A 20,445-nucleotide genomic window follows, 5' to 3' on the forward strand; every position below is an offset into this window, starting at 1 on the left:
GTTTTTGAACCTTTGATATTAAAGTTTCTGTGATATGGTATTGATCTGGAGAGTATTTTTTTGGAAATAAACTTCTGGATGCCATACAAAGGTCATGGGGCCATCAACTGCACAATCAACTTATTTTGACTGTTTGTTGGTACTGCTGCCAACAGCACAAGATACTACGTAGTCGCCATCTAGAAATAAATAGCTACGCTCTTCAACTGTCATGGGCTTGTGAAGGATGGATCCTGACAATCGGCACAACCGGGCATTGATCTTACTATCATACTCGTTGAGTGGCTGACTTTGACATTCGGCTGTGGCGGCTTGAATGGAGAATCGAGCTGTCCATTTAGTAGTGTCTATTGTTGGCCCCCCAAAGATACGACTACTGTAAGTACCCAAAAGAGGCTATTGAAGCTATGGGCACAACTGCGGCAATAGCTGTTGCTACGACCACGATGCTGAACCCAGCAGCACGAGATGGTATAATCAGGTGTGAAAATAGTAGATTTGTCGAAGGGAAAGCGATTCACAGGATACTTGAGTCGCTTGATAAAATATTGCTACTTACTCGCCTCCAAAGTTGCCAGACTGCCAGGCTGCATCAGGGGGCCCTTTGCTGTTGGGCATCTGTCCCACCTGAGCTTTTATCAGTATGTACGGGCATAGCTTTGGGGAGCTGCAAATGTCCATCCAACTTTCAGCGGTTGATGCATTGGGTGTTGTGCTGGAGCTGTTGATTGATCGTCACACCGCCAACGTTTTTATAAAGAAGTTATTAATAATACCTGTGTTTCTTCGAGGGACTGAGCTGGTCCGAAAGTTGTTCCAAGTTGAGGCAGACGGGATATGCAAGCGTCAACACCGCGCTTACGGATCCCGTCGAGCCCGTACCAGTACTGCAGGACAGAGCCAGAGAGTGCACTAATGGCAGGGAACAGGGTTTTTGTCAGCTTATGCAGTCGCTAATGCATTCACTACGGACCCTCGAATGGACCCCTCGGATGGACCCTGATCAACGCTACGGACGGATTCGTACTGGCCCCGCCATCTTTGGGCGGTCTCTGGTCACCGCTTTGTTTATGTCGGGCTGGGATGGGCCGGTGCCTTTCACAACAAGCAGCATCCCAAGTTTGTGACTGGAATGGGTGCCGTGGACGAGAAAGATATACAAACCGGTGCCACGTGCATTGACGCAATCACATGCTCGGTGATGACCGCTGGCCCACGAGATTGAATGGTAATTTTGAGTAACGCGATTTGCGGTGACGATGGGGGGGCAAATATGTAAGAAGATTGGAAATATTGGAAATATTGGAACTTGGGCAGTGTACTTTGGCATGGTACGGGGCCTGCACGGCCCAGTTTATTTCATCACGGATCGAATCGAATCACCGAGGTGACCAAACGGATGGAGCCCGAAAATGTTTTTATTCAAAGCGGCAGGCTACTGTAGAAAACCCGCGCATCTTGCACCATAACATCGGCGCCTCCTCCTGTGCTTTCCGCCCATATTCCCCTCCAAGCCCATCACTCCAGCTTAATATCTCCTAGGAGAGCAGCCATACCCTCCAATATCGCCGATTCTCCCTTTTTTTAACCCCTCAGAAGCAATCGTCGAAATGGGTAACGTCCTCTCCGTCTTCTCTCCGCAAGACAGCGACAGCGGGTTCACCAAGGTGGAGAAGGCCCAGTTCGAGAAGAAGCTCGCCGACCGCGAAGAGACCATCGCTGTCCTCGAGGAAGATCTCACTAAGAAGGAGAAGGAGGTCACCACCGTTTCCAAAGATGTCGAAACTCTGCGCCAAAAGGTCGCCGAGCTAGATGCCCAATTGCTCTCGTCCAAGACCGAAAACGAGGCACATATCACAAAGCTCCAGTCTGAGCTCAAGCAGAGCAGTGACAAGGCTGCACAACAAGTGAGCGCTGTTGAGGAGGTCTCTACTGCTCGTGCACAGGAGTTGGACGCTGCCAAGACGGGGCTCACCATCCTGGAAGAGAAGCTCAAGACCGTCGACCAGGAGAAGCAGACTCTCCAAGACGAACTTGCAGCGGCCAAGAAGGAGCTTTCCGAGATCAAGGAGCAGCACGCTGCTGCCGAGGCCGCCCTCAAGGAGGAGCTCGAGTCTACCAAGAAGCAATTGGCCGAAGCCCAGGAGCAGCAGTCGTCCTCTGAGGCATCTCTCAAGGAGGAGCTATCTGCTTTGAAGACCAAGTTTTCTGATGCCGATAGCAAGCACGCCGAGCTGACACAGTCCAAGAGCGAACTCGAAAGCACCATCAACAAGCTCCAAGAGACCATCAGCAAACTCGAGACCTCGAACGGTGAACTCAAGTCCTCGAATGCATCGCTAGAGAGCTCCATCAATGAGCTCAAGGAGTCCAGCGGCAAGGTGGACTCCGAGTGGAAGGAGAAGCACAGCGCTCTGGAAACGACACATGCCAGCCTGTCAAAGGAGGTCGAGGCTGCCAAGAAGGAACTTGCAGAGTCCACGGAGAAGTACAGCACACTGGAGTCCTCCTCTGCCTCGGAGTTGGAGTCGTTGAAGAAGGAGTTGTCGGACCTGAAGGAGAAGTACGCTGCTCTCGAGAAGGACAACGAGTCTACCAAGAGCGACTCCGGTGCTGAGCTCACTTCTGCAAAGAAGGAGTTGGCCGATGCACAACAGAAACTCGCCGATCTCCAGAAGGAGCACGAAAAGGTCACTGGTGACTCGTCGGCCCAAGTCGAGGCCGCCAAGAAGGAGGCCGCGGAGTGGCAAGAAAAGCACAGCACCCTGCAGTCAACCCATGACAGCCTTGCCAAAGAAGTTGAGGCTGTCAAGCAGGACTTGGCTGCATCCGAGGAGTCTCAGAAGAAGTTGAAGGACAACCACGCCGCAGACTTGGAGAAGGCCAGCTCAGGCTCATCCGATCTCGAGTCCAAGCTCAAGGCAGCTGCTGACGAACGCGATGCCTTGAAGAAGTCACACGAGGAACAGTCCGCCCAGTTGTCGGACCTCCAGAAGCAGATCGACGAGGCCCAGGCAAAGGCATCCAAGGCTGACGCAGACCTGAAGGATGCTCAATCTGTAAGTCTATCTTCTACTTTTAAAATAGCCCGTACTCGAACTAACCACGTCGTAGGATAAGGATGTACTCCAAAGCAAGATCGCCGAGTCACAGTCCGCTGCTGACAAGGCCACCCAGGAGCACTCTGAACTCAAGACTAAGTTCGATGAGCTCCAGAGCAGTCTCGCTACAGCAGAGAATGAAAAGAAGGTGGCTACCGAGACGAGCAGCGAGCTGGAAAGCAAGGTCAAATCTCTGGAGGAGAAGTTCACCAACACTGTCGCCGACGCTGTCAAGACCAAGAAGGAGCAGTCTGACCTAAGCGCAAAGCTCGAGAAGGCCGAGGCCGACGCTGCCACCGCCGAGAGCAGCAAGAAGGAAGTCGCCGACAAGAGCAATGCTTTGGAGAGCCAAGTTAAGTCTCTCGAGGAGAAGCTGGCTGCTTCTGAGTCGGAAGCCAAGAAAGTCAAGGATGAGCAATCCGAGATTTCTAGCAAGCTTGCCGAGGCAGAGAAGAGCATTGCCTCTGCTGAGAGTGACAAGAAGGTCGCCGCCGAGAAGGCCAGCGAGCTTGAACAAAAACTAGCTGCTTCCGAGTCAGAAGCCAAGAAGGCCAAGGATGAGCAATCTGAGATTTCCAGCAAGCTTGCCGAGGCAGAGAAGAGCATTGCCTCTGCTGAGAGCGAGAAGAACGCCGCCGCCGAGAAAGCCAGCGAGCTTGAACAGAAGCTGGCTGCTTCTGAGTCGGAAGCCAAGAAGGCCAAGGATGAGCAATCTGAGATTTCTAGCAAGCTTGCCGAGGCAGAGAAGAGCATTGCCTCTGCTGAGAGTGACAAGAAGGTCGCCGTCGAGAAGGCCAGTGAGCTTGAACAGAAGCTGGCTGCTTCTGAGTCGGAAGCCAAGAAGGCTAAGGATGAGCAATCTGAGATTTCCAGCAAGCTTGCCGAGGCAGAGAAGAGTGTTGCCTCTGCCGAAAGCGAGAAGAACGCCGCCGCTGAGAAGACTATTGAACTCGAGAAGAAGCTGGCTGCGCTCGAGTCGGGTGTCGAGAAGGCCGAGAAGGAGAAGTCTGATATCAGCGCCAATTTTGAGAAGGTTGAGAAGAGCCTCGCCGCCGCTGAGGAGGACAAGAAGGCTGCTGCCGAAAAGGCCAGCAGTTTGGAGGAGAAGCTCAAGAAACTCGAGGCTGAGTTAGAGGAGGTGAAGGAGAAGACCGCTGCTGCCGCTGAGACGGCCACAGAGGCACCGAAGGAGGCTGAGGCATAATGTCGCATCTGACTGAATAATCTGCATATCCTGGAGGAATTTCGCCTTGCATTTGTAATGAATGAATTGTACATGAAGCATTGGGGCTACGAGGGAGTAGGCGTGCTCGTCTCTGATGACATCGATACCCACTACAGTTTAGTTCTAGTTCGTATTTAATGACTCTCCTATTTTCTATCTACTGGTCTTGCTGTTTGATGAATTCTGCCTCTTTTGCTACGATCAATTTTAGTTCGTGCAAGAACCCGAACCTGGTCGGCAATATTTCAACTGGTGTGGCCGAGTCTGTCACAGCAAATGTGTCTGCCTTTGCAAAATCTAGAAGCGTTAGTCGGCCGCGAGTCTACAAGATATTGGCCCTTTCATTCGACCGTGTTCTGGTTAATCTCAATAAAGTGTAATAATTCGGCCAAGACGTTTGTATGATATTGCTTGAAAGGTACCTAATCAAACACCGTGGCGCTGAGAAGTGGAACGGTAGTATGACATATTAAAAAGGACCTGAAGAAGAGAAGGCGATCCATGGATCCGCGGATCCGTGGCTATGAATGCTTTCCAGGCACCCATGGTGACCCCCTTTCCTTCAAGTATCATACCGCTTGGCGAAGGCAGAGACACATTCCACAAGGACTGGCATAGGTGGTATTTTGCCCGTCGAGCTTTGGACGCTGAAGCGAGTTCCATCCGTGTCATGTGAATGAATATATTGTTCACTACCGCATGCCAAGAATAGTCATATCAAAACTACAACTGGCCACTGTATGTGACCACTACAAACACCACTCAAACCTATTCTGGATACCATCCATTGAAGGATGACTATTGCCAGATTTAGTAGGACTCCAAACGGCCTTTCTACCCCTCCCTTACGGTATGGGGCACCTCCTGCTGCCTGATTTCGTTTGACTCCTACCCTCCCCTCCCAGTGCCATGAATGGTAAGGACTCAGGCCGTCTTTCTATTCTCAAATCCAGCATAATGGAACCTCCAGCCCAGCTCAACACATAAGCTCTTTTGTACAGCTAGTGCCTGTAAGGCGACGGTACTCCAGTTGAACACTGTGTAAGATGGGATTTCAAGTTCTAAAGTATTATGAGGTGTCTTTACACTGTTATGATACTGGTAGCATAAATGATTTTGCAGTATCACTACATGCCAGCTAACTTCACCGGACACTCATAACCCATCTCCACTACATTACACCAGAATGTAACAATTTCAAATATATGAATACCAACAACGCAGCAGCTCATGGCTCAAGTGTAAGGAGCAAAGAGCCTTGCGAAACCGTACAACTCGCAGTCTAGGGTGTTCTGCCACTTAGGCTGATCACTCTATACGCAACGCTCAACGCTAAGACGCAGACGGTCATAAGAGGTAAATAAGAGTTCTAAATCGAACTATCATGAACTAAAAGTCTCTGGCGGCTTGCAGATCGTCTACAATGTTGAAAATAAAGTTAAATTGCTCGCCTCAATCTGCAGAGCATGTAGGAGCATGTCGTTAGTGGGCCCAGGACTAAAAGCCTGAAATGCGGCTGTTAATTGCAGTGGAAGAACCGTCTTGAACGCAACTCTCAGGAATCCATTACCGGGCACTCTTGTCTACAGACAGGAACGTGCACAATTCGAGCGAGTTATCCAGACTGACTACCTATATGGGGCTTTTGTCTATGGCTCGCATATTTGGTGCTGTCTTGTCTGGGTCTGCATCTTCAAGCACCAGCTGCCTGCGGGCCTCACTGTCTCTCCAGCCCCTGTATTCTGCCCCACCATTTCCCTGGCGCCAGACTAAGGTAATGCTGGCTTTTAGAAACGCTCCGGCTTCCTTCTGCATAGGAGCCGCGATTCTCGAACTCGACATCGAAATGGTAACGTTGCAAACCTTGCTGGATCCTTGAATGCAACCCAGCACTCAATGACAGCAGGGTGTGACATAGCTGGGGTGGCTCCAAATCCATACCATTTATGGGGATTGGAGATTTCCTAAAATGGACTTTGAGCTTGTGACACATGCTTTTTCCAGGAACGACCGCCTCCTAAGTCACCCCAGTATCTTATCGCATCAAAGGAGTTCCTCCCCCACACAACCCTCGACCATCCAGACCTCCTGGCAGCCTGGCTTGCCTGGTTCCTTTGTCACGTCTCCCTTGCCTGTCAGAAGGGTTCCTGTTGGTTCCCTACGAGATTACCGATATTCGACGCCTTCGCCTAGTGCCGGGAGCTCCCTGTATACTGCCCTGCAGCGATCCTCAACCTGCAAGGGGCGCTACCAGGCTGATTGATCGTCAATGGCTTATTTGGGAGCAGCCGCGATCAGGATCTAACGTTATGGATCGCATCTCCTGGAAACGCAACATCAATGATTCGCAGCTGCGGTCCACCACCTTTTTTTTTTCTTCTCCCTTTTTTCCCTCTGGAGATAAGACCATATGAAGGGAGTCGAGTGTTGTATGTTGACGTCTTGTGGTCGTCATTCAAATTGACAGCGTGATGGAGAATGCAGTGGGTATTTGGGGTTGATGCAACCATGCGATAAGAGCTCCAAGGCCGCGTGCCTATCGAAGTTCTTTCGCAAGGAACTAGGACCCTGATGCACACCACCTCAAAGATACATCGGCGCTTCTATCCATGAAGCTCATTTCGGCGCTTTGCGATTCCCCTGATGATCCGCGAGACATAGCCTAAGAGCTCCGAGCTACCTTCCTTCTCAGTATCATGGAGTAGGTTGATAGGTTTGTCCGGGAACGTATTAAGGGTGCTGTACGGCTACAGCAGGATTGTAGCTTACCTTCCGCTTGCACAGATCCATGTTCCTGTAAGTAACAAGATACAGTTGGTGCTATCAAATGACCTTGGATGAACCTCGGCGACCTCGAAATGTAACAAGGCATCCGATCTTGAGGCTCGCGGCTATCCTTTGTTCTCCGGGATACAACCATTGGTCAGGGCCGCGGAAGACGAAGTATTGTCTCCCTAGCTTCTTTGTGTGCCTGTTAAGACCGATGTGTCACAACGACTACACCACATGACTGACCAATATGCTTGTCCCTGGACAGCGGAGTATATCTCCCAAGAAGCACCATGGTATATCTTGCGGTGGCAACGTTGCCCTGCTCAATGATTCGACAAGAATTGTGTCCATCTAAGGGGCTCGTGCAGGTGACCAGATTGTCATTTGAATGCTGTTGGCGAGTGGCAAGGTTCAAGATGTCTTGAAGGTTGTTCTACAAGTATAAGTATTTTCCGTCCTGGTCTTGAACCTGACTCGAGTCCCTTTCCTGCTGCATTGACTTCTCAAGGGTAAGCCTGGTACCCCATCCTAACCATTATACTCTCATTACATCGTTCTTTGATCTGTTATCAGCCATGTTGTTCAACGCTTTGAAATCCCTTGCAGTTGCACTGCTTCTCCAATCTCCATTAGGTACGTCGAGCCCCATTAGCGCAGTTGAGGAACGCGCATCTGGATACGAAAACTCTGCCTACTTCGTCAACTGGTAAGCAAAATAAACCGTTCACACTAGTTGAACCTCTGAACTGACCAATATATAAGGGGTATATACGGTCGTAACTATCTACCGCAACAACTACCGGCCAACAAGCTGTCACATGTGCTATACGCATTTGCTAACATTCAACAGGACGGAACTGTGTAAGTAAAAAAATTAAAAATTAAAAATTCATGCAAAGAAGATTATGTGGTTAAGACTAACATATTAACAGCTACGCTTCAGATGTTTGGGCGGATTATCAGATCCACTGGACAGGAGATTGTAGGTCATATCACCCTCACCCTGTTTTACCCCTTTCAAACCACCATCTCATATCCTTGAAGATATCTCATCTGTAGAAGCTATTCGCTGTAGTCTAGCACCTCCAGTTGCTCACATTCACAAATTCATACTACCAAGCCAGAGCATAACTGATGAACTTCTCAGCGTGGAATGACGTTGGCAACAACGCCTACGGCTGTGTCAAGCAGTTATATCTCCTGAAAAAAGCCAACCGCAACTTGAAGACGCTTCTCAGTATCGGTGGCTGGACCTACAGCACCAACTTTCCAGCCGCGGCTAGCACTGCTGCCACACGTGCCACTTTCGCCTCGACGGCAGTGACGTTGATGAAGGACTGGGGATTCGATGGCATCGACATTGATTGGGAGTACCCAGCGGACGCAACACAAGCCGCCAACTTTGTTGCGCTGTTGCAAACAGTACGATCTGCCTTGGACGCATATGCCGCCGCACACGCCCCTGGCTACCATTTCCTCTTGACAGTGGCGTCACCGGCAGGTCCCGATAACTACAACAAGCTGCAACTGGCTAACATGGCCGCCGTACTTGACTACTTTAATCTCATGGCTTACGACTACGCTGGATCTTGGGATTCCACCTCCGGCCACCAAGCTAACCTGTACGCGAATCCCAGCAACCCAACCGCGACCAAATTCTCTACCGACGCTGCTATTGCCGCTTATGTCAACGCCGGAGTACCCGCATCCAAGATCATCCTCGGCATGCCCATCTACGGGCGCGCGTTCGAGAGCACGGCCGGCGTCGGTCAATCGTACTCAGGCGTTGGCAGTGGTTCGTGGGAGAACGGCATCTGGGACTACAAGGTCTTGCCAAAGGCCGGCGCTACCGAGATCTACGACTCCGCCTCAGGCGCGACCTACTCATACGACAGCGCCACCAAGGAGCTCATCAGCTACGACAACCCGGCCATGGTACAGCGCAAGGTCACGTACCTGCAGAGTAAGGGTCTTGGTGGCAGCATGTTCTGGGAGGCAAGCGCCGATAAGACGGACGCTAGCAGCCTGATTGGCACGAGTTATTCGAGCCTGGGAGGACTGAAGAACACACAAAATCTGCTCAGTTATCCGGACAGCGTCTATGACAATATTCGGGCCGGCATGGTCTAAAATCGTTCCTGTCTAGTCGTGGGGTGTATTCTTTTCCCTCAGCTTGCTGATGATTTTATTTTGATTGTTATTGGAAGGCTACGAGGTATAGCACGCCATTTGCCCAGTTGTGGCAGGACTTGTGTGTTTTCCTTTATTGTATTGATTATCGAAGTCCAGTGCTCGAAAGGGAGTTTTTGGTCCGATTTATGTTGCAGATATAGTACTACATCGCATATATTGTTTTCAGTAGTACATATTATCTTTCCAGCAGCTTTCATAGTCTTAGGCGTTTGAAATCGATCAATCACATGACTTTTTAAACTCTCATTTATTCTTCCAACGCCAAAGTGCATTATCGACAGCCCTGGGCAGGATGCCATGGCTGTCTTGTTGAGTTTGGAGTCCGACACGATAAAACGCAGGTGTATCCCGAATCTCGCAGCATTCGTGGACGATAGGTCAATTCGCGCCCGGCTATCATGACGGACGCAATATCCAACTAAACATAGTTGTTCATTCATAGGTGCGGCTCTTCCTTAAGCGGATTACACAGTCTTCTTTAGGAAATAGTCTTTTCCGTCCGAGCAATATTGCATCACAAGTGTTGATTGCTTATTAATTCACGGGGGTTGAAGTCTATTGGTGGATCATACGCCTTGTCTGGCGATTGCACGACTCCCCGTCAGCGTTTGGACCTGTGGGCCGTCGGGTCATGAGACCAATAAGAAGGGTGAGATATGGTGCCCTCGACCCCAATCGGGCAGGCAAGCTCCAGGCCAAGAGGTTTATAGCGCGCCTCCGTCGCAAACCGCTGACAGGCGCAGTCTTCATCTGCGGACGGCGTCTGCCAATTGCGTGCGCCTCATAGTTTATGCGACTTTGTCGAGTCTCTACATCGATGGCCTGGGCATATATCGAGCAGTGCATTCACGATGCCTTCCTTCACGCTGTTCAACTGTCACGGGAATCGACGGCGTTTCAGCAGCGATTCTGAAGTGGTGTTAAACGCCCATGAAGTACGGTGCAATCTGAGCGAGAAGAACTTGCACAGGAAACCGGACGCACCGCATAGTACAGTCATTGTTTTTTATATGTATTTCACAAGCTCGCCACTTGAGCTTTTTCGTGTGCCAACTCTGCCATCATTGTTATCCGTACCATTCCCGATAATTGTCCTCGGTTAACCCCGTCTACCTTCGACATATGCGATATCAGTACATCTCGGTACCATCACCGCATACACATTTTCCGCCAACGCCCGCTTCATTGATGTGCAGGTCTTTCCGTTATCTTATTCGCCGCAACCAATCATTGCGCCTGCGCGGAAAAAGAAAATCAGTAGCATAGTCATAAATACCCCCTCGGTGATCGTTGTACAACTTGTTTCGAGGTACAGATCGGTGGTCTGCGCATCGCCGCCTCCGCCGCTTCCTCAGGGCGCGTCATGGTCATACTCCGGTATGACCACCCAGTCAGATCACCGCTGGCAAGCCCCGACTGACGATGCGGGTGTGTACCAACGAATACCATGGGTCGGTGCTTGGACAGCTCGGTGCCGGTATTATACAGTAATGCAATGCATGGACTTTGTCCCTGGCGCAATTGTCATGCCCTTCAACATAACCACCCGCTAGACGTGGCGGCACCCACGACGCTGGCCGACTCATCCATTCGACGTTGCCTAAATGGGAAGTTGTGGTTCTAGTCATTGACACTTGTGCAGTATTAGACCGTTAGGTCTCAATCATGTTCCAGCTTGTTTAGATAATCTCGCGTTGAACACAGTGTTACGGAGAGAAATGATGTAGTGACTCAGCAGCTCGAGAATACCTGATCACGCGGGAAAACGTGATGTAGCCTCAATTCTCTGTGACTGCTAGTGACGAGCTTCTGGAGACGACTCCTGACACTGACGCAGTCAAGCGACAGACGTATAAGTTCTTGGTTCAACATTTCCAAATCTTGACGCTCTTCGCACTGAATATCACTCCATCTTCACATAAGGCGGACACACCACGATATACGTGAAAAAAAAATTTGAGCCGGAAAAGTACGCAAACATGACACTACGGAACTGGGTTTTTGAGAGGCTCGGATACGAGTCCAAGGAGAAGCCTCTGCAGGCTGCTGAGCAGGTCAAGGTGCGGACCAAGCTGGGCGGCAACGACTGGGTTCGCGTAACAAGACCAAAGCCTATTCCAGAAATGGAAGATGACTGGCATGAGATTCGAAAGCCCCGGGACACTCAGAAGGCACGGGTTTCGGCGCCGAACGGAGTGTTGCGTGCCTGAGGGATAGGTCGAAACAAGTTTGAGATTGGTCTAAATTAGTGGAGTTGTGATGGAATGGCAAGCAGATGGATGATTGCATGGAGTTTGGATGTGACCTGCTTGGAGAGCGGCCTCGGATTAGTTAGGTGCCGCATGCATATGAGCAGGCTTACTGCGAGTAATCCTTAATTTGGTAGTTATTCCGCATGAGCATTAACTTAGCATTCAAAGCGTCAAGTTAACTTATCCAAGGGTGGGGCCTTTTCCAGGTCGCACTTTTTGAGTTTTGGCCAATGACCGGAACGGAAGTAATATTCGCCGAAGCCTTCGCAATTGTGCGCAGCCAGCGGACACTTTTTGGTGGGGAGCTTTCAATAAAAATTTTGGAGATAGCAGCCATTTGGAAAGCTTCAACCCATTGCCAAAAACAGCCGAATCGCAGCCAATAATCCAGCAATTGCCAGCGCGCAACCGGCACAATGGCCAAGATCGACTTCCTCCTGCATGAAAATGCTACTGGCTACGCCTTGTTCAAGGTTGTACACCAGCCGGACCGCATCAGCGGTACCGACTCCCAGGACCTGGCCAAGTTTGGCAAGATGGTCCAGCTCGTCAACTTTGCTCCCTGGAGGTGAGTCGACTCTCTGCACACGGGATAGATAACTCGTGTGCCTCCCCCTGGGAACATGGCCGCTGACCCACACCCTCCCCCAAAATAGAAATGCTGCCGATGCTCTTGAGAACATCAACGATATCTCGGAGGGCATCCTGAACGAGTACCTGCGGTCGAACCTCGAGCTGAACTTGCCCAAGGCCAGCAGCAAGTCCCCCGTCACCCTCGCCGTCCAAGACAAGAACCTCGGTGGTGCTATCAAGGAGGCCTTCCCCGGAGTTTCTGCCGAGACTGCCGACACGAGCGACGTTGCTGCTGACCTCCTTCGCGGTGTCCGAACCCATGCCGAGAAGCTGTTGAAGGGCCTGGAGCTGGGTGATGTCTCTCGTGCTCAGTTGGGTCTTGGTCACGCTTACTCCCGTGGCAAGGTCAAGTTCAACGTCCACAAGAACGACAACCACAGTACGTCTCTTCTGCGCGCGTCGCAGTCTTCCCTCCCCAATCGTCTCTCCTTTCCAACATACTAACCCACAATAGTCATTCGTGCTATTGCCACTCTTGACAACCTCGACAAGGGTATCAACCTCTTCTCCCAGAAGCTCAGGGAATCCTACTCATGGCACTTCCCCGAGCTGTACGCCATTGTGTCTGACAACCTTGGCTTTGCCCGTATGGCTCTTTTCATTGGAGACAAGTCGACCCTTTCAGAGGACAAGCTGCACGAGCTCGCCGCTCTCGTCGACGAGGATGAGGAGAAGGCCACCGAGATCATCAACAAGGCCAAGATCTCCATGGGTCGTGAGATTTCCGAGGCCGATTTGGAGAACATCACCTCTTTCGCCGGCCGTGTCGTCAAGCTTGCCGAGTACAGACGGTCGCTGTACAACTACCTCACCGAGAAGATGAGCACTGTCGCCCCCAACTTGGCTACCCTCATTGGTGAGGTTGTCGCTGCACGTCTCATCCAGAAGGCTGGTAGCTTGACCAACTTGGCCAAGTACCCTGCCTCGACCCTACAGATTCTCGGTGCCGAGAAGGCTCTGTTCAGAGCCCTGAAGACCAAGGGCAACACCCCCAAATTCGGTCTCATTTACCACAGTTCTTTCATTGGCAAGGCCAACACCAAGGACAAGGGTCGCATTTCGAGATACTTGGCCAACAAGTGCTCCATTGCTAGCAGAATCGACAACTTTGCTGAAGAGCCCTCCAAGAAGTTTGGTGAGGTCCTGAAGCAACAGGTCGAGGACCGCTTGGAGTTCTACGCCACTGGAAAGAAGCCCACAAAGAACGTTGATGCTATGGTAAGTTGCAAGCTAGACACTTTTTGGTATGCCTGATTTGCTAACATTTGCAATAGGACAAGGCTATGGCGGACATCCTGGCCGGTGGTCAGTCATTGGCCATCGATGCCGACATGATTGACGCGCCTCTTCCCAAGAGCGCCGAAGTCGTCGGAGATGCCAACGAGGGTGAGGCGAGAGAGAAGAAGGAGAAGAAAGAGAAGAAGGAGAAGAAAGAAAAGAAAGAGAAGAAGGACAAGAAGCGCAAGGCCGACGATGCTGCCGAGGAGGAGCCAGTACCGGCAGAAAGCGAGAAGAAGAAGAAGAAGAAGAGGAAGTCCGAAGCTTAAGCTAGCCTTACTGTTCTTCTATCTTTGGTCTGATTCTGATCGGGTTCTCAATGGTTGGTCGACTCGGCGGTTACGATCACGCATGGTTCGGCGTTCCGGAAAATACTTCTGTTTGACGTGTACATTCCCGTGGGCTCATACCCCCTTTTCTTGTTTTCCTGACGGCGTACTGGGAGTAGTTGAAGTAGTTATGTCAACGTTATTGTCTGCTCTGCTCAATGGTGCTGTGACCATGCTCATCACCGATGACTGCAAAGCAGCTGAATTTCCAGGTCCTGTGGAACTTGGTGTTGGAACGCATCACTGCCAGACCTACGTAGAATCGGACCCAGCTTGATATCAGCCTGACCAGGGGCTAATTTGTATAGTATAGTTCTCTTCCGTTGTGAGGGAATACTTTACAGTCAACGACAGTAATCATTCCAGCCGGCCAAAGTACGCTTGAAAATCGGGAGGAACATGTTCGATACTAACTCGCTGTATGCACATCATATAACTTGCATAAATAAACGTCGTCGACTCTTACATCCAAAGGCAAAAACTCTCCGATTGAACTCCATCTCCTTTGTGATAGAGGGCGAAGAGCAACAGCAAGTCCGCAGCCATCCACCTAACTAGCAGAGGATCAATCCTACGATTTTAAAGCTTTGTATGCTTCCAAAAGCAATACTTCTGCTCTATATGGTACAATCTACGCCCAACTGATGCTATTCGAGCATCATGAAGAGAAACGCAAAAAATCACGTGGGATTTCCCCCTCGCAGAGCAACACTCAATTTCAGCCGCACAGAGACACGCGGGACAACTTGAGTTTTCCAATTGTCACAATGTCCCCCAAAGCACAACTACATTATCATCAATAAGTCATGAAGCACATAATTAATATGGAGTCATTTCAAGGACTATTATTGATCGTATTTATGGCGCTCATCACTACGGTGCTCATTCTTTTCAAAGGTAGGTTCTTCCCACGCAGACAACATGAACGAGCTTCAGCAAGGCTCGCGAAACCCGTCCACATTCGACCCAAACGACATGTGGCCCTCCGCGTTCAAGACATACCGACAGCGAAAAGCCGTGAGGTTTTGCGAAACGACCTTGCCGAGATCGCTGCGACAGACTCAATCCTGGATGAAGCTGTTAAGACTATCAACCGCATCTCACTAGTACCAGTGAGCAAGCAATGGGCTTGCGCCACAGCGTCCTTCTGCACTTCTCTTTCGGATACTGAGCTAGTCGAACGCTTCTCTCGAGCTACTAAAGGAAGACCCATCGAGTATAAATACGACTGCACTTTCTATGGCATAACACCTCTCTACGACGACGAGGCTGGCGCCAAGATAGAGTAAGAGCACGGGACATCAGTTGCCAGGGGTACATACTGATTTCGTGGCAGCATACTCGCCGTCCCAGGTCTCGCTAGCCACGCGGTCGGCTCGTGGAAGGCGCCGGGCGGGAACGATGTGTGGCTCCGAGACTTTCTTCCCGACGACGTTGGTGGCATTCGTGTTCTCTTATATGGCTACGATACAGATCTTCGCAAAACCAATTCCAGGAAATCAATCGAAGATATGGGGAAGATGCTTCTCGAGTCGGTCACTGCTTTTCGGGCAGAGCTTCAGGTATGTAGAGAACAAGAGCATGGATGTCGAGGCTAATATCAAGCCAGACCAAACGGCCCATCATCCTTATTGGGCACAGCTTAGGGGGTCTTCTTATTAAAGAGGTATGCATAATTCAAACATTATGGAAATAGCCCGTTATTGACAATCTCTCAGGCTCTCATTCATGCAAGCAAGCGTACCCGTTATGATTTGTCTACAACATGTTGTGGTCTGCTCTTTTTTGGTGTTCCAAACCACGGACTGAGGAATGAACAGCTGCACAGCCTTGTCCAAGGTCAACCCAACGAAGCATTAATAAGAGATCTCTTGGTCGATCGCGATACAGAGCCATCCACTTTTTTGAAGAGAGTTTCCAGTCAATTCGCAGAATGCTGCAAGGGTCAATATCCTGTCATATCATTCTACGAACTACAGCATAGTCCGGTTGTGGAGGTAAGTCACATCAGTACACATCAACAAATGGCCACTGATCCTGTCGCTAGAAACACCCTGACGGCAGTTTGACCAAGTCTGGTGACAAAGTTCTGATGGTCACGGAGAAGTCGGCCACCAGCACTGGCATCACAGCGGTGGCCGACGAAGACAACATCCCTTTCGATACAGATCATTCCGGCTTGGTAAAATTCAGCGCCAGAAGCCAGGAGTCATATCAGATTGTCAAGGACAAAATCAAGAACCTCGCCACGGAAGGAGTCGCGTATGTCTCTCAAAGATCTGCAGACAGTATGTCGTTCTGATAGTTAGTTATGAGAGTAAAGCTGATTGAGCACCCCTAGACTTGTCTGATAAGTCAAAACAAAGATGGAGAAACCTCAATAATCCGCCTTATGACTCCTTCAGGAATTCCTCAAAGCTGGCCAAGCCCGAGCCAGGCACCCTTGAATGGCTCATTGATGAGGACGACGTGAATCTGGCTGATACTGACGCCAATGTCATGACTCTTCGGTCAAGTGATTTTATCTCGTGGCGGGACTCGGACGAGACTCAGCGTCTTTTGATCACGGGAAATCCTGGGCAAGGCAAATCGGTGCTCTCAAACTTCATCGTAACAAACCTCGAGCGAAATAATTTTACCAACTCCAAGGTGATATACTATTTCTGCAATATCAAGATTGATGAAGCACAGCGCAACGCCCGCGCTGTGCTCAGATCTCTAATTGTGCAGCTTTGCGAGACACGGCAAGAATTATTTCAAATTTTGCCTTCTGATCTTGCAGATAATAGTGACCGCTTTTTCACAGCATCAATCGATAGACTGCTTCACATCTTCGAGCAGATGCTTGAGATTAATAGTTACGATCAAGTATACTGCGTCATAGACGGCCTCGATGTCTACGACGACGGAATGGACGAACTTATAGTAGCGCTGTCAAGGATTTTCATTTCTCCAGGTGCTAAAGCACCTCTCACGAAGCTGATATGTACAAGTCGGCCTGGGGGCTTGGTGCATGACGCATGGGGGCAGTCACAATGCAGAATCCTTCGGTGCAACGCAAAAGATCTGAAACTATTCATCGAATCACGAGTTACATCATTAGGTCCGCAATTTACTGATGATATGAAAGCGAGCCTCAAAGTTCAACTCTTCGAACATGCTAAGCAGACCTTTCTATGGATCGACGTGGTAGTTAGGAGAACCCGCGCGATCCGCATTCCATCGCTAGCACGTATAAAGGAGACCATTGCCAAGAGCTCTGCCGACCTCGAAGCGCTATATGCTCAGTTAGTTCATGATATAATACAGCTTGATCAGCTATATGCCCGGATTCTGGTTTGGGCGATATACGCGAGACGTCCCCTCTATTATACTGAACTTGCTGACGCCGCAGCTATTGAACCCAACGTTGGATATACGAGCTATGCACAATACCTAGAACATCGTCCAAACCTTACGCCCAATCTGATTTATCGGACTTTGGGCACCTTACTAGATGTCCTCGACGATAAGGTATATCCAATACACCAGTCAATTAAAGATTTCTTTGAGACGAAAAAGCCCTTAGGTGGTTATTTTGGGAGCATCGAAGCTCGTCTTTGGCCAGCATATGTCTCGATGACATACTTGCGTTGCGTGGGTCCTCGGACTAGATCGGCAGATTCACATTCCTTCTTCCAATACGGGTCTGTGTTCTGGTTTTCCCATATCGCCTCCGCGAATGATATTTATGATAATCCAGATATTAAATGTCAATTATCACAGGTTCTTGATATAACTTGCTGGAAAGCGCAGGCATGGATGAACTATCTCTGGTCAGAACGAGGCCAGGTAGTACCAGAATCGATAAGTCAAATCGCTGTCGATCTTGATATCGGCTGGCTGGCTGAAGTGCTTCTAGACAGAAAGATCGATCTCTTAGTAGGCAACTTCAGCAAAGACAGCTTCATAAGCAGTGCAGGGCGGAACGGTGCGGTGTTGAGAGTACTGCTGGGGCATAATCAGGCGAGGCATATTATGCTGCCAGAACAATTAGTTCCTATTATATTTGGGAAGTTTGGGAGAAATGTTGTCCATCTTCTGCTGGAGCATAGGGGAAACGAGACAACAATCACGGAAGAGGTGGTTAAGGCAGCAGCGGGGAATGAGTGGAATGGAAAAGAGGTGATGGCTCTCCTTTTGGCAAAGAGGCCTGACGACGTCGTGATTACAGAAGGGGTGGTTAAGGCAGCAGTGGGGAATGGGCTGAATGGAAAAAAGGTGATGGCTCTCCTTTTAGAAAAGAGGCCTGACGACGTCGTGATCACGGAAAAGGTGGTTAAGGCAGCAGCGGGGAATGTGTGGAATGGAAAAGAGGTAATGGCTCTCCTTTTGGAAAAGAGGCCTGACGACGTCGTGATTACAGAAGGGGTGGTTAAGGCAGCAGTGGGGAATGGGCTGAATGGAAAAAAGGTGATGGCTCTCCTTTTGGAAAAGAGGCCTGACGACGTCGTGATTACAGAAGAGGTGGTTAGGGCAGCAGCGGGGAATGAGTGGAATGGAAAAGAGGTGATGGCTCTTCTTTTGGAAAGGAGGCCTAACGACGTCGTGATCACGGAAAAGGTGGTCAAAGCGGCAGTGGGGAATTGTATTGGAGTGATGGCTCTCCTTTTAGAAAAGAGGTCTAACGACGTCGTGGTAGTCACGAAAGACATAGTCAAGGCGGCAGCGGGGAATGTGTGGAATGGAAAGAAGGTGATGGCTCTCCTTTTGGAAAAAAAGCCTGATAACGTTGTAATTACGGAAGAGGTGGTTTTTATAATCGCTCAAAGGTTTGACATTTTAATTATGGCTCTCCTTTTAGAAAAGAGGCCAGACGTCATGATCACCGAAGAGGTAGTCAAAGCGGCAGCGGGAAGTTATATTGGAGACAAGGTAATGGCTCTCTTTTTGGAAAAAAGGCCTGATAACGTCGTAATTACGGAAGAGGTGGTTTCTATAATCGCTCAAAGGTTTGACATTTTAATTATGGCTCTCCTTTTAGAAAAGAGGCCAGACGTCATAATCACGGAAAAGGTGGTCAAAGCGGCAGCGGGGAGTTATAATGGAGACAAGGTGATGGCTCTCCTTTTAGAAAAGAGGTCTAACGACGTCGTGGTCACGAAAGACATAGTCAAGGCGGCAGCGGGGAATGTGTGGAATGGAAAGAAGGTGATGGCTCTCCTTTTGGAAGAGAGGCCTGACGACGTCGTGATTACAGAAGAGGTGGTTAGGGCAGCAGCGGGGAATGAGTGGAATGGAAAAGAGGTGATGGCTCTCCTTTTGGAAAAGAGGCCTGACGACGTCGTGATTACAGAAGAGGTGGTTAGGGCAGCAGCGGGGAATGAGCGGAATGGAAAAGAGGCAATGGCTCTCCTTTTGGGAAAGAGGCCCGACGACGTCGTGATTACAGAAGAGGTGGTTAAGGCAGCAGCGGGGAATGAGTGGAATGGAAAAGAGGTGATGGCTCTCCTTTTAGAAAAGAGGCCCGATGACGTCGTGATTACAGAAGAGGTGGTTAAGGCAGCAGCGGGGATTGAGCGGAATAGAAAAGAGGTGATGGCTCTCCTTTTAGAAAAGAGGCCTAACGACGTCGTAATCACAGAAGAGGTGGTTAAGGCAGAGCGGGGAATTGGAATGGGGGGGAGGTAAGGATGCTTCTCATCGGAAGCACTGGAGATTATGTCGCGATTACGGCACTGAACTCTGCTTCGAGCCGCGGATACATCAAAGCAGTCAGGTTACTTCTCGACAAAGGTACTGGAGTGTGCAATCACGAGTAATGACAGATGGACACCGCTGAACAGTGTTTCAATGAATGGACATGTCGAAGCGGTCAAGCTGCTTCTCGAGTAGCGTGCAGGGTTAAAAGTGTGCCGATTCTGGCCCTCGCCCCGGAACTTTTATATCGACGACTCCTGCGGCCATAACCAGGTATACACCATGGACGCGTTGTCCTCGTCGCTGCCATCGTACATTGGGGCACGCAGCGACATGCACCTTGTCCTCAAGTGGATGGCTGACACTAACACGATCAACAACGACTACGCCGCCCGCAGGACCACCGAGATCTCGCTCTACGACTACGACCCGAGCGAGAAGAGCACCTACGGCGCGGAACCCCTGACGTGACGCAGCCTGGACGGCTGTATCGATTGCCTCACCGAGGCGTACAAGTCCTAGAGTTTTGTATAGGTTTAAGCGTTGCTTGACGTACATCATTGCATGTCACACCACACCCCATAAACATGACTGACTTACGAACACCCAAGAGATCCTCGAGACGGTTGAAATGGTCCGTGTTAAGAGGAGAACTATTTTAATGCGTGAGGTGTGAAAGTAGCGGATATAAGTGCGGACTTAAGTCAGCCCTGGAGGAGATAAAAAGGCATAGGTAATACGAATCCGTCGGAGTTGGATTCCGCGGAATTCCCGAGGGAGTGCAGGGATGTCTTAGCTACCCCAGTTTCCCGATGGGTTTCTCCCATTGCTCGGCCACATCGGACCCGCTTTGTGCGAGATGCATTATCCCTGTAATCCAGTTTAAGGGTCTAGTCAATGTATGCAGCACATGCTTCAACTGCAAAACTGAGGAATGGACTTATATAATAAGCCTCGTCCAAATAGCCTCCGAGAAGATTCTT

General features: G+C 50.0%; 5 protein-coding genes across 5 annotated transcripts; 4 read left to right on the plus strand and 1 right to left on the minus strand.

Moving 5' to 3' along the window:
- Positions 1 to 120: 120 nt before the first annotated feature.
- BKA67DRAFT_536784 (uncharacterized protein) lies at positions 121 to 1,330 on the minus strand (the record flags this gene model as incomplete). Its single annotated transcript, XM_046100213.1, has 5 exons — positions 121 to 179; positions 267 to 376; positions 560 to 627; positions 777 to 887; positions 1,028 to 1,330. The coding sequence occupies 5 exons, from the start codon at positions 1,328 to 1,330 to the stop codon at positions 121 to 123; spliced, it is 651 nt and encodes a 216-aa protein (XP_045957365.1).
- Positions 1,331 to 1,610: 280 nt separating this feature from the next.
- Positions 1,611 to 4,305, plus strand: BKA67DRAFT_536785 (uncharacterized protein; the record flags this gene model as incomplete). The annotated part of the gene is made up of 2 exons (XM_046100214.1): positions 1,611 to 3,059; positions 3,115 to 4,305. The coding sequence occupies 2 exons, from the start codon at positions 1,611 to 1,613 to the stop codon at positions 4,303 to 4,305; spliced, it is 2,640 nt and encodes an 879-aa protein (XP_045957366.1).
- Positions 4,306 to 7,673: 3,368 nt separating this feature from the next.
- Positions 7,674 to 9,228, plus strand: BKA67DRAFT_536786 (endochitinase; the record flags this gene model as incomplete). The annotated part of the gene is made up of 4 exons (XM_046100215.1): positions 7,674 to 7,804; positions 7,861 to 7,959; positions 8,031 to 8,080; positions 8,246 to 9,228. 4 exons carry the CDS (start codon positions 7,674 to 7,676, stop codon positions 9,226 to 9,228), a joined length of 1,263 nt encoding a protein of 420 aa, XP_045957367.1.
- A 2,731-nt stretch (positions 9,229 to 11,959) lies between these two features.
- BKA67DRAFT_518885 (pre-rRNA processing nucleolar protein-like protein Sik1) lies at positions 11,960 to 13,723 on the plus strand (the record flags this gene model as incomplete). Its single annotated transcript, XM_046098047.1, has 5 exons — positions 11,960 to 12,111; positions 12,200 to 12,555; positions 12,631 to 13,394; positions 13,451 to 13,540; positions 13,577 to 13,723. The coding sequence occupies 5 exons, from the start codon at positions 11,960 to 11,962 to the stop codon at positions 13,721 to 13,723; spliced, it is 1,509 nt and encodes a 502-aa protein (XP_045957368.1).
- Positions 13,724 to 14,643: 920 nt separating this feature from the next.
- Positions 14,644 to 19,453, plus strand: BKA67DRAFT_536788 (uncharacterized protein; the record flags this gene model as incomplete). The annotated part of the gene is made up of 6 exons (XM_046100216.1): positions 14,644 to 14,680; positions 14,720 to 15,068; positions 15,120 to 15,345; positions 15,502 to 15,780; positions 15,831 to 16,071; positions 16,125 to 19,453. The coding sequence occupies 6 exons, from the start codon at positions 14,644 to 14,646 to the stop codon at positions 19,451 to 19,453; spliced, it is 4,461 nt and encodes a 1,486-aa protein (XP_045957369.1).
- Between the last annotated feature and the right edge of the window lie 992 nt (positions 19,454 to 20,445).

Source organism: Truncatella angustata, assembly GCF_020726525.1.
Source record: "Truncatella angustata strain MPI-SDFR-AT-0073 chromosome Unknown BKA67scaffold_5, whole genome shotgun sequence".
Lineage (NCBI taxonomy): Eukaryota > Fungi > Ascomycota > Sordariomycetes > Amphisphaeriales > Sporocadaceae > Truncatella > Truncatella angustata.